This window comes from Plecotus auritus (genome assembly GCF_963455305.1).
Source record: "Plecotus auritus genome assembly, chromosome: 5".
NCBI classification, from domain to species: Eukaryota; Metazoa; Chordata; class Mammalia; order Chiroptera; family Vespertilionidae; genus Plecotus; species Plecotus auritus.
Window position 1 is genome coordinate 185,936,024 of NC_137776.1, and position 15,782 is coordinate 185,951,805.

At 68.8% G+C, this 15,782-nt stretch overlaps 2 protein-coding genes across 5 annotated transcripts; both read left to right on the forward strand.

Annotated features, from left to right (window-relative positions):
• Positions 1-1,454: 1,454 nt before the first annotated feature.
• NPDC1 (neural proliferation, differentiation and control 1) lies at positions 1,455-8,346 on the forward strand. Of its 4 annotated transcripts, none has more exons than XM_080669644.1 (9): positions 1,455-1,799; positions 4,624-4,770; positions 5,610-5,744; positions 5,822-5,995; positions 7,376-7,442; positions 7,524-7,608; positions 7,699-7,778; positions 7,976-8,072; positions 8,176-8,346. In XM_080669644.1, exons 1-9 carry the CDS (start codon positions 1,688-1,690, stop codon positions 8,254-8,256), a joined length of 978 nt encoding a protein of 325 aa, XP_080525770.1. In that variant the 5' UTR covers positions 1,455-1,687; the 3' UTR covers positions 8,257-8,346. The 4 variants fall into 4 exon arrangements, with proteins under 4 accessions (XP_080525770.1, XP_080525768.1, XP_080525769.1 ...); XM_080669642.1 differs by having other exon boundaries at positions 1,474-1,799; positions 7,946-8,072; XM_080669643.1 differs by having other exon boundaries at positions 1,474-1,799; positions 5,825-5,995; positions 7,946-8,072.
• A 5,037-nt stretch (positions 8,347-13,383) lies between these two features.
• FUT7 (fucosyltransferase 7) lies at positions 13,384-15,576 on the forward strand. The gene is made up of 3 exons (XM_080667929.1): positions 13,384-13,614; positions 13,955-14,085; positions 14,176-15,576. Exons 2-3 carry the CDS (start codon positions 14,080-14,082, stop codon positions 15,190-15,192), a joined length of 1,023 nt encoding a protein of 340 aa, XP_080524055.1. The 5' UTR covers positions 13,384-13,614; positions 13,955-14,079; the 3' UTR covers positions 15,193-15,576.
• The last annotated feature ends 206 nt before the right edge of the window (positions 15,577-15,782 follow it).

A 15,782-nucleotide genomic window follows, 5' to 3' on the forward strand; every position in this document is an offset into this window, starting at 1 on the left:
GAGGAGGGGCAAACCCGGCGGGGCGGGTGTGGGGATGGGAGATTAGGGTGGGAGGGTGCTGGGCTCCATCCCCGGGAGGGAGGGACCTGGGGAAGAGCGTGCTGTACAGCCCAGCGTGGCCAGCGAACAGGGAGACGGCGCGCCTCCTGCCGGGTGCTATTCCACACCCAGAGACAGCTGCACCCACCTGCGCTCCCGTAGGCCTGCCCTGAGCGTGGAGGCGTGGGCGGCCTCATGGGGAGGGGCTCTCTCTCAGGCCTCTGTGGCGCTGAGCTCGGACTGGCTGCCCTCAGGTTTCAAAAGGGCTCACACGTCCTGGCCGGCTTGGCTCAGCGGATGGGGCAACAGCCCGTGAGGGGTGGGAGGGGTGGGAAACATGGCTGTGTCTCCCTCCTACTCGGGCCTTCCTGGGAGGTGAGCTCAGACGTGCGCTCTGTCTGGTCAGGCCTGTGTTGGGGGATAGCATCGTTGTTTTGCTTCCACCACCCCGCACCCCACCACTCCTGCCAGTTTGTGAGCCGTTTTATTTATTTACTTATTTGTTGCTAATCCTCACCCGAGGATATGCGTCCATTGACTTTCAGAGAGAGTGGAGGGAGGTGGAGAGACACCAGAGAGAAACATCGATGTGAGAGAGACACACGGATGGGTTGCCTCCTGCACGGGTCCCGACCACGGGTGGGGGTCCAGTCAAACCCGCTGGCACAGGCTTAATGTTTGCGCCCAAACCCCGGGCCCAGCTCCTGATGTTGGCACCTACTGACCCAGGCTGTGCAGAATGGGGGCTGCTGGCACTCCCTGGAGGGGGTGCAACCCAGGACGTGCCTGGGACCAAAGTGAACCCGGGACCCTTCAGCTCACGGGCTGTTGCCCCATCCGCTGAGCCAAGCCGGCCAGGACATGTGAGCCCTTTTGAAACCTGAGGGCAGCCAGTCCGAGCTCAGCGCCACAGAGGCCTGAGAGAGAGCCCGGTGGCACCTGGCACCGCGGACAGCTCCCGGCGGGCCCGCGCCCGCAGCTCCAGGCCGCTCCGGCCCCCTGGCGGCTCCAGCAGAGAGCGGCTGCCCGCTCCGGGCCCAGCGGCCACCAAGCGGCCTCGCTCTGTGCGTGTATTTGCTTTTCACCCTGAGTGCCTGGGGCAGTTCTGGGCACAGCTGTGCGCGCCTGGGGTCCCTGTGTTCCTGGTCGCCCGCGCCGCCAGCCCCGCGCATGTCCCAGTCCCCTGTGGGTGGGGACGGAGTGCGCGTGGGCAGCCCCGCAGCGGGGGCGTGGGGGACGGGGAAGCGCATCGGGGAGCCCATCTTCAGCCTGATTTGTAGGGAACAGAGAAGGTCCCCGGCCGCAGAGGCCGCAGTGGCTGAGCACCCGCGGCCCAGAGAATGGGGGACCCCCCAAAAGTGGGGAAAGGGGGAGGGGCGCGGAGTGGAGGCGCGGCCCCGCCCCGTAGGTGGGGCGCGCAGGCGCACTCCCCGCGCGCTGCCTCCCGGCGCCGCGCCCACAGCCCCGATCCTTTGCCGCAGCGTTCACGCCGCCGCCGCCTCTTTCCTCCTCCGCCTCCTCCTGCTCCGCGGCCTCCGCCTCCTCTTCTTCCTCCGCGCCTCCGCCTCCGCCTCCGCCCCCGCGGCGCCGGGAGCCCGCGCCCAACCCGGGCGGCGCTGCCATGCTGCCCCTGCGGCGGCGCTGAAGGATGGCGACGCCCGTGCCCCCGCCCTCCCCGCGGCACCTGCGGCTGCTGCGGCTGCTGCTCTCCGGCCTCATCCTCGGCGCCGCCCTGCGCGGGGCCGCAGCCGGTCCCCCGGGTGAGCGAGGGCGCTCGGGGCGGGGCGTCCCGGGGCGGGGGTCGTGCGCGCGGCGCCGCGTCCTTCCCAGCGCCGCCGCCCTCGCCGGGGCCCGCAGGCCCCGCTGGTCCGCAGGCCAGGCCCGTCGTCCGCCGCGCGGGGTGGGCGAACAGGCCCCGGCCGCGGAAGGACTCTGCCGGATGGTGCTTGTCCCGGTTCCGTGCGCGCAGCTGGGAGGCGCGGCTGGGGGTGCGCGGTGCGGGCCTGGCCCTGGGTGCCTTGCTACCCGGCCTGCCCTGGGGCTGGGGTCACAAGCCTGGGCACGGGTCTGCTTGGCTGCCATGACCAGGTCTGAAAGTTCCCAAGGTCTCTGACAGCTCGACCGACCGACCTACCGACCGACCGAGGCTTAGGGTCCTGTTCTGGCTTCAGTGGGGGCAGGAGGGGCTTCCGGTTTCAAGCTTCCTCCCCCACCCTCTGCCCTGGAGGACCCCGCCATGCTGTCCTCTGTGCTGGGGTCTGGGGGCCCTCTCCCAGGACAGATGCCGGCAGAGAGCCATGAGCCCCGGGTCCTGGGAGCCTCTTCCTGCTTCTCAGGTTCCAGCCTGCAGGGCCCCGGGCCCCTGTGGGACGAACTGGGACAACTCTGTGCCCACACATGCCCGCACTTCTCCTGGCAGCCGCACCAGGAGGGGCTGTTCTTAGCCCACTTTACAGATGAGCAAACAGAGGCACAGAAAGATGAAGGGGCTGGGATGCTGCTCTGGGCAATGTGGCTCTGTATGTGTGTGGGTTGAAGAGGCCAGAGCAGGGCAGGCTTCCTCCTGGGCACAGCACCCCTGGATTGGGAGGCTGGCAGGACCGGGAGAGGTGCCCGAGGAGCCCTGGGGCGGGGGCCAGAGCCTGGCTCCAGGGCCTGTGGCGGGGCCTCCTAAGGAAATGTGCTGCAGCCGTGATGCTGAGCCCCCCCGGCGTGGGCAGGAGCCATGCCAGCCAGCTGCTCTTGACTGGGTGCTCGCCAGCTGTGGGGTGGGGTGCCAGCCACTTTCCAGATGCCATTGTCCCCCGGAGCCTCGTGCGCCCTGAGGCTGGAGTGGAGACTTTCCCAGGCCCGACAGGCAGCAGCCCCCTCCTCCTGGGCGGGGGGCTGGGAGTGTAGGGAGGCCCCCTGGACCCAGGCCTCGGAGCCAGGTCTGCCCCTACCCTTGGCCTGGTGCACTCTGCGTTCTCAGCGTCAGGGCAGGGAGTGGAATGCCTGGCTCCCCGGGCGCCCAGCTGGTGGGCGGGGTCCAGACAAACCTGCTGGCACAGGCTTAATGTTTAACGAGCCCAAACCCCAGGCCCAGCTCACGGATGTTGGCGCCCTACTGACCCAGGCTGTGCCGAATGGGGGCTGCTGGCACTTTCTGGAGCGGGTGCCTACAGCCAGGATGCTGTGAGTGTCTGGTTACCGCGGAAACCAAGTCAGGCCAGTGGAGGTCAGGAGAAGAACAGAGCTGGGCCTTCCCCGATCCCTCACATCCCCCTGGGCTTCCGTGGCCCTCCTGCAACGTGAGGGCCTCAGCTGAGAGGGTCCCGGTCCTCCAGAGGCACCCCCATCCTCACTTCCCCAAGCAGGGTCGACGGTCCTGCTGGGTATCCCACCCGCTCAGATGCCCAGTGGCTGGGGCCAGTGTCTCAAGCCTCAGGACCTACCTCCCTTAGCTTTGAGACAATTCACCTTTTGTTTTATTTATTTATTTTTAAATATATTTTCTTATTGATTTCCGAGAGGAAGGGAGAGGGAGAGGGAGATAGAAACATCCGTGATGAAAGAGAATCATGGATCAGCTGCCTCCTGCACACCCCTCCCCGCCCACTGGGGATCGTGCCCGCAACCCGGGCCTGTGCCCTGACCGGGAATGAACCCTGACCTCCTGGTTCCTAGGTTGAAGCTCAACCCCTGAGCCCCGCGGCCAGGCCCATTCTTCTGCATCAGAGGGGAAACTGAGGCAGAGAGGACCACTGCCCAACCCCCTCTCCCCCACACCCCAAACCAGTGTCAGGATGGGATCTATGGGATCTATTGGCTGTGCGTATAGGACACTGGTCTGGGCCCCATATCGGGAACTGGGCCAACGTGCCCTGTGCTCCCTGGCCCCTGGCGGGGGTGGTTTAGGGAGCAACCCCCGCAGGACTGTGCAGCCCTCCACACCCTGCCTCTGCTCTTGTATCCAAAGCAAGTGAGGCCTGCCGCCTCCATCCAGGTCTCCCACCCCCAGCAGCTCCTCTGCCAGGGGGTGTGTGGGGGGGGATGAGCTGGAGGTGGGACGGGGGGGCGTGACTGCCTTCAGTCGGGGCACCTATTCCGTCGCCTCCCGGCTCTGCTCGCTCGGGCTGTAGGCTGGCAGGGCAGGGTTTAGGAGGGCAGAGTTGCTATGCGGGGGAGAGGTGGGTCGCCAGCACCCTTGGCGGCTCCTGAGCCAGAGGGAGACCCGAGCCCCACCCTCTGGGGCTCCCCGTCTGGCCAGAGGCCTGCTGTGGGCGCCCCGAGGCCAGAGGCAGGATATGAAGGCTGAGCGGCCCTGCCCCGGGGGAGTTGGTCTGTCGGACAGAGAGGGTCAGCTTCCATCCGGAGGGGCTGGCTCCCGCTGGAGAGCCGGACCCTGGGGAGCGGGTGGGGCAGGCAAGTTCCGATAAGTCTCCGACTGTTTGTCTTCCTGGTTCCTGGCGATCCCTGGATCCCTGGCCCACCCAGAACAGTGGGCAGAGCCAGGCCGGAGGCCCTGGGGGTGGGGGAGGCGCCTGGGACAGGGCTGCCTCTGGGAAGGGCCCTGACCCTGCCCTGCCTCTGCTTCCTTCCCAGATGGGGCCGCCTGTCCTGGGAGCCTGGACTGTGCCCTGAAGAGGCGGGCACGGTGCCCCCCAGGGGCTCACGTCTGCGGGCCCTGCCTTCAGCCCTTCCGGGAGGACCACCTCGGGCTCTGCGTGCCCCGGGTGCACCGGCCTCTGGGTACGGAAGCAGGACACCCTCTTCCCTCCCCCGCCGACACATCGCCCCCCCATCCCCCGACCCCCGCCTCCTCTCCCCGGTTCCTGAGCTCTGTGGGACTCCCCCGGGACGTGCAGGCACCTCCCAGCAGCCCTCGGGTCCTCTCCATTGCCCACTCCTGTGCACCGGGGACGCCCCACTTGCCAGCCGGAGCCCAGAGGCCGGCCAGAGGCTGTGGGCCCAGGTGTGGTGGGCAGCACCGAGGGCTGCTGGGGGAGCGTGCTCCTGGCAGTGAGGGGGCGGGCTGGGACCCATGGGCGTCTGCTTGGAGCCTGTCTGGCCTGCGGAGCCCACCCCAGGGAGAAGGGGGCCCAGCCACCAGTGCCACCCGGACAGCTGCCCACCCTGCCGGTGGAGGTGCGGGGACAGGGTGGGGCCTCTCCCGGCTCCGTGGGGAGTCACGCCCTGCTTGCAGAGAAGGGAAGGCGGCGGGATGCAGTGATGTGTTGTCCTCACGCCCTGCCCCCCTTTTGTTGCTCATGGGTGGGGTCAGGGGCACCCCTGCCCTCCTGGCCTCTGCACACTCCCCCAGCCCCTCCGCCCCTTGCCCCACCCACACGTTTCCTGGGACAGCAGCTTCTCACACAGGGCTCCCCTTCAGTTGTCGCCATGGCAACCCAGGATGACAAGGGGCAGCTGGGTACCAGCCGGGTCCTCAGGCCACCAGGGCCTGGGAGGAGCCTCGAGGGAGAGGGAGGCTCTGGGCCTGGGGACCAGCTCCAGGATGGAGTCGCCTGCCGCTGGGGTTGCTGGGAGGGTCTGGGGCTCCCCGCCTGATGGATGGCCCCTTCTCCGCCCAGGGCCCCCCCCTCCCCAGCCCAGACTGGAGGATGACATTGACTTCCTGGCCCAGGAGTTGGCCCGGCAGGAGGCAGGGCGCTGGGAGCTCACGGCCCTGTCCCAGCCAGAGGCGCCCCTTCGGCTGCTGGAGCCTGGTGAGAGCCCCCCCCCCCTTCCCGTCTCCCACCTCCCCACCCAGCCCCGTCCTGTCGTCACGGCCTTCTCTCCGCAGCAGCCACCCTGGGGCTCTCAGCAAGAGGCCAGGGCCCCGGCCTGGGCCTCCCCTCCACCCGGGGAGCCCCCGCGCCCACACCCCGCACCTCCTTGGGCTCTCTGGTGTCCTCTGGGCCTGTGCACATGTCGCCCCTGGAGCCCCGGGCTGGGCACCTGGACGGCCTCGCCCTCGGTAGGTCTGGCTGGCGGGAGGCGGGGCTGCGGTGGGAAGGCGCCCTCACCACCCTCCCCCTGCTCCCTTCCCGCCATCCCCGCCCTCCCCCTGCGCCCTCACCGCCCTCCCCATGAGCCCTCACCGCCCTCTCCCTGCGCCCTCCCCTCCCTCCCCCCCGCGCCCTCCCCTCCCCCCCCCGCGCCCTCCCCTCCCCCCCCCTGCGCCCTTCCCGCCCTCCCCCCGCACCCTCCCCGCCCTCCCCCTGCGCCCTCTCCTCCCTCCCCCTGCGCCCTCTCGTCCCTCCCCCTGCACCCTCCCTGCCCACCCCCTGCACCCTCCCCTCCCTCCCCCTGCGCCCTCCCCGCCCTCCCCCTGCGCCCTCTCCTCCCTCCCCCTGTGCCCTCTCCCTCCCCCTGTGCCCTCTCGTCCCTCCCCCTGCGCCCTCCCCGCCCTCCCCCTGCGCCCTCCCCGCCCTCCCCCTGCGCCTTCCCCGCCCTCCCCCTGCGCCCTCTCCTCCCTCCCCCTGCGCCCTCTCCTCCCTCCCCCTGCGCCCTCTCCTCCCTCCCCCTGAGCCCTCTCCTCCCTCCCCCTGCGCCCTCTCCTCCCTCCCCCTGCACCCTCTCCTCCCTCCCCCTGCACCCTCTCCTCCCCCCCCGCGCCCTCTCCTCCCTCCCCCTGAGCCCTCTCCTCTCTCCCCCTGCGCCCTCTCCTCCCTCCCCCTGCGCCCTCTCCTCCCTCCCCCTGCGCCCTCTCCTCCCCCCCGCGCCCTCTCCTCCCTCCCCCTGCGCCCTCTCCTCTCTCCCCCTGCGCCCTCTCCTCCCTCCCCCTGCGCCCTCTCCTCTCTCCCCCTGCGCCCTCTCCTCCCTCCCCCTGCGCCCTCTCCTCCCTCCCCCTGAGCCCTCTCCTCCCTCCCCCTGCACCCTCTCCTCCCTCCCCCTGCGCCCTCTCCTCCCTCCCCCTGCGCCCTCTCCTCCCTCCCCCTGCGCCCTCTCCTCCCTCCCCCTGCGCCCTCTCCTCCCTCCCCCTGAGCCCTCTCCTCCCTCCCCCTGCGCCCTCTCCTCCCTCCCCCTGCGCCCTCTCCTCCCTCCCCCTGCGCCCTCTCCTCTCTCCCCCTGAGCCCTCTCCTCCCTCCCCCTGCGCCCTCTCCTCCCTCCCCCTGCGCCCTCTCCTCCCTCCCCCTGCGCCCTCTCCTCTCTCCCCCTGCGCCCTCTCCTCCCTCCCCCTGCGCCCTCTCCTCTCTCCCCCTGCGCCCTCTCCTCCCTCCCCCTGCGCCCTCCCCTCCCTCCCCCTGAGCCCTCTCCTCCCTCCCCCTGCGCCCTCCCCTCCCTCCCCCTGCGCCCTCACCGCCCTCCCCCTGCACCCTCACCGCCCTCCCCCTGCACCCTCTCCTCCCCGCAGTGCTCATCTTGGCGTGCTCTGTGGCCGGCGTGGCCGCTCTGGCCGTGGCTGCTTTCTGCTGGTGCAGGTGAGCCGGGCCGCGGGCAGGTGGATGGGCAGCTGGGCCGGCCGTGGCCCCAGGGTCTCAGTCTCTGCTCCCCGCCCCCAGGCTCCAGCGAGACATCCGCCTGACCCAGAAGACCGACTACGCGGCCCCCCAGGCGACCAGCTCCCCCCCGACGCCCAGGATCTCGGTGCGTGGCCCTGCCCCCCCAGCTCGCTGCCCCAGCCCCACCGCAGCGGCCTGACCCTCCCTCCTGCCCCCCCCCCCCCGCCCCCCACAGCCTGGGGACCAGCGGCTGGCGCACAGCGCTGAGGTGTACCACTACCAGCACCAGAGGCAGCAGATGCGGTGCCTGGACCGGTGAGATGCCCCCCCGGAGGCACCCCCACACCCCAGGCCCCGCTGACCCCACCCAGGCCCGGCTCACCTACCTCCCCCTGCGTCCTCTCCCTCCCCGCCCCGACCCCCACACGGCATGGCCCAGGAGGCTGAGCCCCCACCCCCCGCCTGGGCCCCTCGCCCCTGAGGGTGGGGAGGACCGGCCGTTCGTCCCACAGGCGTAAACAGCCACCCGAGGAGGTGGACTCGGCCTCCTCGGACGAGGAGAACGGAGACGGGGACTTCACGGTGTATGAGTGCCCCGGCCTGGCCCCGGTGAGCGCAGGGGGTGGGGCGGGCTCACCAGCTCCTGGCGGGCGCTGCTGCGCTGCCCACCCTCCCCCCTGGGCCGCTGAACACCCGCCTTCGCCCTTCGCAGACGGGGGAGATGGAAGTGCGCAACCCGCTGTTCGACCACTCCTCGCTGGCCGCCCCCCTGCCGCCACCGCCGCCGCAGTGACCGGAAGACAGTGCCCACCCTCTGAGGACCCCACGGCCCTCGGGGGGGAGCCCGGGACCCACATTTCCCAATAAAGAAACCGCGTTCTGACCCTGGGCCGTTCTTGTGGCTGGACTGGGGCGCCCGCCGGAAACCCCTTGTGGGGACAGCACACCTCTGTTCCCCCTGCCTCTGTCCCCTAGAGTGGGGACCCCCAGAGGAGGGCAGGGGAACCCTGAGGCCAGCACGGGTGGGGTGCAGGAGACAAGCCCATTAAAGCGCTTTCAGATCTGGGCTTCTGTGCTGGAGACCCGCCCTCGGCCTCTGGGGTCACGGGGGTGGGCCTGAGGGAGGCCTCAACCACCCCAGAGACGGGGGCACCGCTGCGCCCTGCTGGGGGCGGTCCTCGCCACCCCATCCTCCTCCTCCTCTAGGCCTCACCCCTCGGACACATCTGCCCCAAGCGGGTGGGGCAGGGCCAGGCGGATCTGGAGTTGCTGCTACTCCCCCTTACCATCCCTTCCCACGTATGACACAAAGGGCTGGGTGGCCCGTCCGGCCTGGCTCCGTGGGTGAGCGTTGACCTAGGAACCAGGAGGTCACGGTTAAATTCCGGTCAGGGCACAGGCCCGGGTTGCGAGCTCGATCCCCAGTGGGGGGCGTGCAGGAGGCAGCCGATCCATGATGCTCTCTCGTCATGGATGTTTCTCTCTCTCTCTCTCCCTTCCTCTCTGAAATCAATAAAAATATATATATTTTTTTTTAAAAAAAGGGCTGGGCAGCGGGCACCCACCGACACCTGGCGTGGGCACTCAGAGCCCCCGTTCCTGCCTGTGTCCACCTGGGTCGGAAGCAGGCGGACCAGGACCCAGGCCTGAGTGGCTTTGTCACAGGCACCGCACGGGTCCTGGAACCCCTGCAGCATACGTGGGGGTGCTGCCAGGCAGAGGGCACTGAGGGGCACAGGCAGGTACACCAGGGGGGCTGGGCGAGGGGAGAGTGGGGAGGGGATCCCCATACCAGGAGCAGGGTCTTGGCCCACCCCCCCCCAACACCCCTCTGAGGAGCAAGGAGGGGAGGGGAGGGTGACCTTCAGGGGAAGGCCCCGAGTGGGGTGTGTGTGGAGGGTACTGTCTGGTCAAAGCTGCCGAGGCTGGGCCTGGAAAAGGGGTTTGTGGGGACAGGGGACCAGACCCGTGTGGCCTGCCGGCGAAGCACTGGGTTCAGAAGTCCCTGGCTGGCTGGCTGGTGTGGCTCAGTGGTTGAGCCTCAACCTATGAACCAGGAGGTCAGAGTTTGATTCCAGGTCAGGGCACATGCCTGGGTTGCGGGCTCGATCCCCAGTGTGGGGCGTGCAGGAGGCAGCCGGTCAATGATTCTCTCTCATCACTGATGTTTCTATCTTTCTCCCTCTCCCTCTCTGAAATCAATCCTATAGAATAAAACCCTGATATGCAAATTGACTGGCAGAACGACCAGTTGCTATGATGCGCACTGACCACCAGGGGGCAGACACCGCAGTGCGACTCCTGGTGATCAGCCAGAAGCCTGACTCACTGCTGGCGAGCGCCTCCGCTAAGTCAGTTGGACATCCCCCGAGGGCTCCTGGACTGCGAGAGGGCGCAGGCCGGGCTGAGGGACCCCCCCACCCCGAGTACACAGATTCCATGCACCAGGCCTCTAGTAAAAATATACTTGAAAAAACACAGAAACTAAAGTAGCCATTAAAAAGAACCTGCGAGCCCTAACCGGTGTGGCTCAGTGGATAGAGCGTCCGCCTGTGGACTGAAAGGTCCCGGGTTCGATTCCGGTCAAGGGCATGTACCTTGGTTGCGGACACATCCCCAGTTGGGAGTGTACAGGAGGCAGCTGATCGATGTTTCTCTCTCATCGATGTTTCTAACTCTCTATCCCTCTCCCTTCCTCTCTGTAAAAAAATCAATAAAATATATAAAAAAAAATAATAATAAAATGTATTTAAAAAAAAAACTAAAAAAAAAAACCTGGGAGGTTCCTGGGGGTGGGGTCTGGAGAATGCTGGCCCTCTGGCCCTTACGTGATGGGGCACCCCTGAGGGGACGGGGGAGGGGGGGCCCAGAGAAGGCACAGGTGGGGCCGGGCTGGGGTTGGGGTGGGCCCTTGCTTGGAGCTAATGGCTTGTTCTAAAGCAGCAGGCTTCTCGGACCAGAGCCCACCCAGGCTGGGACGTCCCTCCCGCCCCAGACCCCTGGCCTGGGGCTTCGGGCTGGCCCTCGGCCGTGTGGGCCATGGGAGGAGGCAGTGCCAGGGGCGGGAGCCCGAGTGGGATGAGGGTGGGTGGTGCCCACTGTTAACTCACCTGTGCCATCGGGGTGGAAACGGGGTGGGGAGAGCAAAGGTCGCCTGGCACCTGGTGGGTCAGCCCAGGCCCACCTGTCTCGCCGGCTTGATCCTGCGGACCCAGGGCCAGGAGGTCCCTGGAGCTCTGGGTCCGTCCTCGGGGTCCTGACACTCACCTTTCCAACCTCCTGCTACGCTGGCCTGGGCAGAGCAGCCATCGGGTGCGTCCTGTCTTCTCCCTCCTCGGGGCCCCTCCCTGTCCGCAGAGTCCCTGCTGCCCAGCAGAGAGGGTGCCCCGTCCATGAGAGGAGCCGCAGGCCTGGGCCAGGGGAGCGAGCAGGGAGCCGTGGTCCTCCGGGCGGGGGGCCCAGGCTCCGAGCAGCTCAGCACCCGCTGCCCACCTGCTCCCGGGGCCCCGTTGGCCCCAGGCTCACTCAGAGCCAGCCCTGCTTTTGAAAATATGTATTTGTATTGATGTCAGAGAGGAAGGGAGAGGGAGAGAGAGAAACACCACTGATGGGAGAGAATCACTGATCGGCTGCCTCCTGTACGCCCCACACTGGGGATCGAGCCCGCCACCCGGGCCTGGGCCCTGACCCGGAACTGAACTGTGACCAACACTGAGCCACATGGGCCGGGCCCAGCCCCTGCTTTTGTCCAAACTCCTGCAACCCTCTTCCTCCCATAGGCCCCGGGGTGTGGGGGGCTGCCCTGCGGCCAGGGTTTAGGGCTCAGGGAGGTCCTGGCTCCACAGGGACCCCAATCCTGACCAACTCCGGATTCTGAGTCCCCCGGCGGCAAACCTGCCCCCCACCCCCCCTGCCGCCCCAGGAGTGGGTCTTGGGTCTCAGAAGAGAACAGAGGGGTGAGCCAGAGTCAGGCACATCTGGGAGGTCCCTGGAGGAGCCCCCAGCAGGTCCTGGGAGCCTGGGAGCCTGGGACCCTGGGAGCCTGGGGGTGGGGGGGTGGGCGGGGAGGCACAGGAGGGGAGGGGCTGGCGTCTGCAGGACACCCTGGGCCCAGGTGGTCCCGTGGCTCCTGGCACCACCCAGTGCTGCCCCCTTGGCCGCACCTCAGCCTCAGTGCACCCACCTTCCTGAAGGGCTGCCCTGAACTCCACCCCTTCCCCCCCCCCCAGAATAGCTTGCCCCCCGGCTCCCTCCTCTGCTTCACTCCCTCGGAGCCCTGCCGCTCTGGGGCACGGCCGCCAGGGGGCCCCAGCACGTGTCTGCACTCTGCCCTGTGCAGGCCAACCCCTGGGGCAGCTGGGCAGCTGGGCGCCGGCCCTCTCTCCCGAGGTGCCCCTGGGTCTGGGGCTGCACAGTGTGTCGTCTGCCAGGGGTGGTGACCGAGGGGGCAGCTGCCCGCCCTCTGTGTGGGCCCAGCCCCTGGTTTCCCTGCAACTGGTGCCCCCGGGGAGGTGGACCCTGCCACCGGCCGGCCGAGGGCTCAGCTGCAGAGTGATGGGGGGTGGGGGAGCTGTGAGCTGGAGTCGGGTGCCGCCTGCACCCCAGTGCGTCACGAGGTCGGGGAGGAGCTGGCAGGCGGGGCCCCCACTTTCCCTTTGACTCAGGCCTCTCACCTCTCTCCAACCAGAGCCTCCCGTTCTGACCTGTTTCTGGGCCAAACCTCGAAGCACGTTTCACAGCCGGCGGGTCCCCAGGGGCCTCACGGCAGCCACCGGGCGCAGGCCCTGATCGGGGGTGGCAGAGCCAGGGCCAAGGCTGCAGCCCCTCTCGCATCCACCCAGGAAGGGAGCAGGTGGTGGGTGTGGGCGAGGCCCGTGGCAAGGGTTCAACCAGCCTGGCCTGGCAAACAGGAAGGGCAGGGGGTCAGGGAACCAGAAACCAGCCTGCGGCGGGATCAGCTTCTTCCGTGCGCCCGCCACCCGCTGGCACTGCCCCGGGGAGAAGCAGCGGCTCAGCCAGGCCCGGAGCAGGGTGTGGCTCCTCTGGGTCCCCTGCCAGGAGACGGGTGCCCCGGTGGGGCCAATGGCCGGGTCCCACGTTGGTCATCTCCCTAAACACAGAGGCGACTGGAGGGCAGGGGCAGGTGACAGCCGCTCTCTCAGAGCCAGGCCTGGCTGCGTGGCCACACCTCCCGCCCACCAGCCAGATGGCTTCCACAGTCCCCACCCCCCCTTCTTCTCTGATCTTGCACAAGACCCTCCGCGGCTCAGAGGTTTTGCTGGGGGTGCGCAGTCTCCCAGGGGCCAAACTGCCTCCTTCTGGACCTTCTGGACGCGACGGGCCCCCTGGTCCCCCCGATGGCAGCGGGGAAGCTGGGGTGGGGGGAGGCCCGGCTCAGCACGGGCGCAGCCCCGGCCCACCGTTCCTGGTAGCTGTTCCAAGGACCCAGCTGGCCTGAGGCCTCCTGGACACCAAGCGTGGGGCCTGTTCAGGGCAAACACGCTGAAGGGCACCAGCTCGGCTGAGGGGGTGCAGGCGGGGTGCAGGGGCACCTGCCATACTTGCAGCTCCGAGGACCCCGGGGCCAAAGGGGAAGGAACTGGACCTGCAGGCGGGACCCAGGCTGTGGGTGGGGGAGGAGAGGGCTCTGATTCTCGCCTTCCTCTTCCTGGAGCCGTTGCCAGCCCCCTGCCCGCCCGCCGGCCGCCAGCGCCGGGACACAAGGACTCCTTCCCTTTCCAGCCTGGAAAGCCCCCTCCCTGCCCCCCCACCCTGAGCTGTGGGCCTGGAGGAGCGGCCTGGAACCCCAGCAGCCTTTCCCTTGCAGGACCCGGGGCCCCCCTCCCCCCACCGGGAGCTCCTATGGACACGTGTACTAGGGGAGAAGGCCCTGCAGCCCCCCCCCCCCCGCCACCGGGCCGGCCCAGCCTGGCCGCTGCCCACTGTGGAGTGTGCCAGGGCCTGGCCTGGGCAGACACTCTCAGGACCCCGGGATGGACCCCCCTCCCCGGGAACCCGCGTGCTGGCACAGGTGTCTGGAAGGGGAGGGTAGCGGGGCGAGGTGGCCCAATGAGAAGCAGCAGGAGAAGCCTCAGGCTTCTGGCAGGTCTGCACTGAGGGGCTGGGAGCCCACGGCCGCCGGGCGCAGGTGGTGAGTGAGCAGGGGAAGTGGGTGATGCCACCGCAGGAGAGGCGGGTGGCGCTGGCCTGGGGCTCGGTGTCCTCCAGCGGGCGCCCTGGGCCTGGGTGGTGGGCAGCCCTTCTGGGGGGGGTTACCTCCACCCAGGGTGGCCTCCCCTGCCCCGAGTCCAGTGGGGGCACGGGATTGGGCGCAGTTTGGCGCCCCCTGGAACCACTTACCCTGGCAGCCAGAGGCCTGGAGGAGAGGTGGGGTGAGGGTGGTGGTTCATGCCAAAGGTTACCCCCAGGGTGGGGCCAGGGGCGGGGTGGGCGGGGCTGGGAGACACCCCGGTTTCCTCCCTCCCGGGCAGATGAAAGGAACGCTCCCAGGTGGGGCCCAGCCAGCGTGCGGCCGTGATTGCAGGGCGCCTCCCCGGCGGCCGTGATTTCAGAACCGGGTTTGTGGGTGACCGATCCCGAAGGCCGTGGGCCAATAATGCCGGTGAGTGTCTGGTTCTCAGGGGGGCCCCGGCCGGGAGACGGGCTGTGGGTGAGCTCGGGGAGACAGCCTCTCTTCCTGTGTCCTGTGCAGGGCGTGGCTGTGCCCAGAAGCTGGGGGCTTTGGGGGGCCTGGTCTGGGGTCGCCCTGCTGTCGGCCCTCTGGCTGCTGTGGCTGTTCTGGGGGGCCCCTGGGGGAGCCCCCACGCCCCAGCGCACGCTCACCATCCTGGTCTGGCACTGGCCCTTTGCCCACCTGCCCCCGGAGTTGTCCAGCGACACCTGTACCCGCTACGGCGTGGCGCACTGCCGCCTGAGCACCAACCGCAGCCTGCTGGCCCGCGCCGACGCCGTGGTCTTCCACCACCGCGAGCTGCAGGCCCGGCAGGCCCGCCTGCCCCTGGCCGAGCGCCCGCGGGGCCAGCCCTGGGTGTGGGCGTCCATGGAGTCGCCCAGCCACACGCGTGGCCTCGACCGCTTCCGAGGCGTCTTCAACTGGGTGCTGAGCTACCGGCGGGACTCGGACATCTTCACGCCCTACGGCCGCCTGGAGCCCCGGGAGGGGCCCGCACCCCCGCTGCCGGCCAAGAGCAAGGTGGCCGCCTGGGTGGTCAGCAACTTCCAGGCTCAGCAGCGGCGCGTGCAGCTGTACCGGCAGCTGGCGCCTCACCTGCCGGTGGACGTGTACGGCCGAGCCAACCGGCGGCCGCTGTGCGCCGACTGCCTGCTGCCCACCGTGGCCCGCTACCGCTTCTACCTGGCCTTCGAGAACTCGCAGCACCCCGACTACATCACCGAGAAGTTCTGGCACAACGCCCTGACGGCTGGCGCCGTGCCCGTGGTGCTGGGGCCCCCGAGGGCCTCCTACGAGGCCTTCGCACCCCCGGACTCCTTCGTGCACGTGGACGACTTCGGCTCGGCCCGCGAGCTGGCCACCTTCCTCCTGAGCATGAACGAGAGCCAGTATCGCAGCTATTTCCGTTGGCGAGAACGGTTCCGTGTGCAGCGGTTCAGCGACTGGCGGCAGCGCTTCTGTGCCATCTGCACCCGCTACCCCCACCTGCCCCGTGACCAGGTCTACCAGGACCTTCAGAGCTGGTTCCAGGCCTGAGCCACAAGGCAACCCCTCCGGCTAACGTGCAGGCTGGAGTCAGAGGCCAGGGCGCAAGGACGAGGGAGGAGTGGGCCGGTCTGGGCAGGCTGCCTGGAGGAGGAGGCATCTGTGGTGGAAGCGAGAGAGGCGAGGGAATGAGTGGGGTGCAGGCTGTGTAGGTGGATCAGAAGAGAGGCCGCTAAGAACCCTGCCCCCCCACCTTGATCAAATCTTGAGTAGGTCAAGGCTGTCCCTTGACAGGGTGCCAGCCACATTGCCCACTCCGACCACAGTTCCAGAGCCCCGTGTGGGCAGCTTGGAGCTGGCCGGAGCGTGTCCTCGTCGGGCCAGGCTGTTCTGCGCTTCTGGCAGCCTCAGTCCACTCGGGGAGGGGCCAGCGACAATAAAGAAACAAAGACAAGGATGGCACGTGTCACATGTGGGAAGCACAGGACCCCACGTACCTGCCACCCCAGCCACACAGGCCTCCTTGTCCCCTCCAGGGATCCACCCGTGCCACCTCAAGGCCTTGGCGCTCCCTCAGCCTGAGCCGCCCTCCCCTGCAAGCTCTGCCCACTCCCCCTGTTCCTCCAACCCCCGCGGAGTGA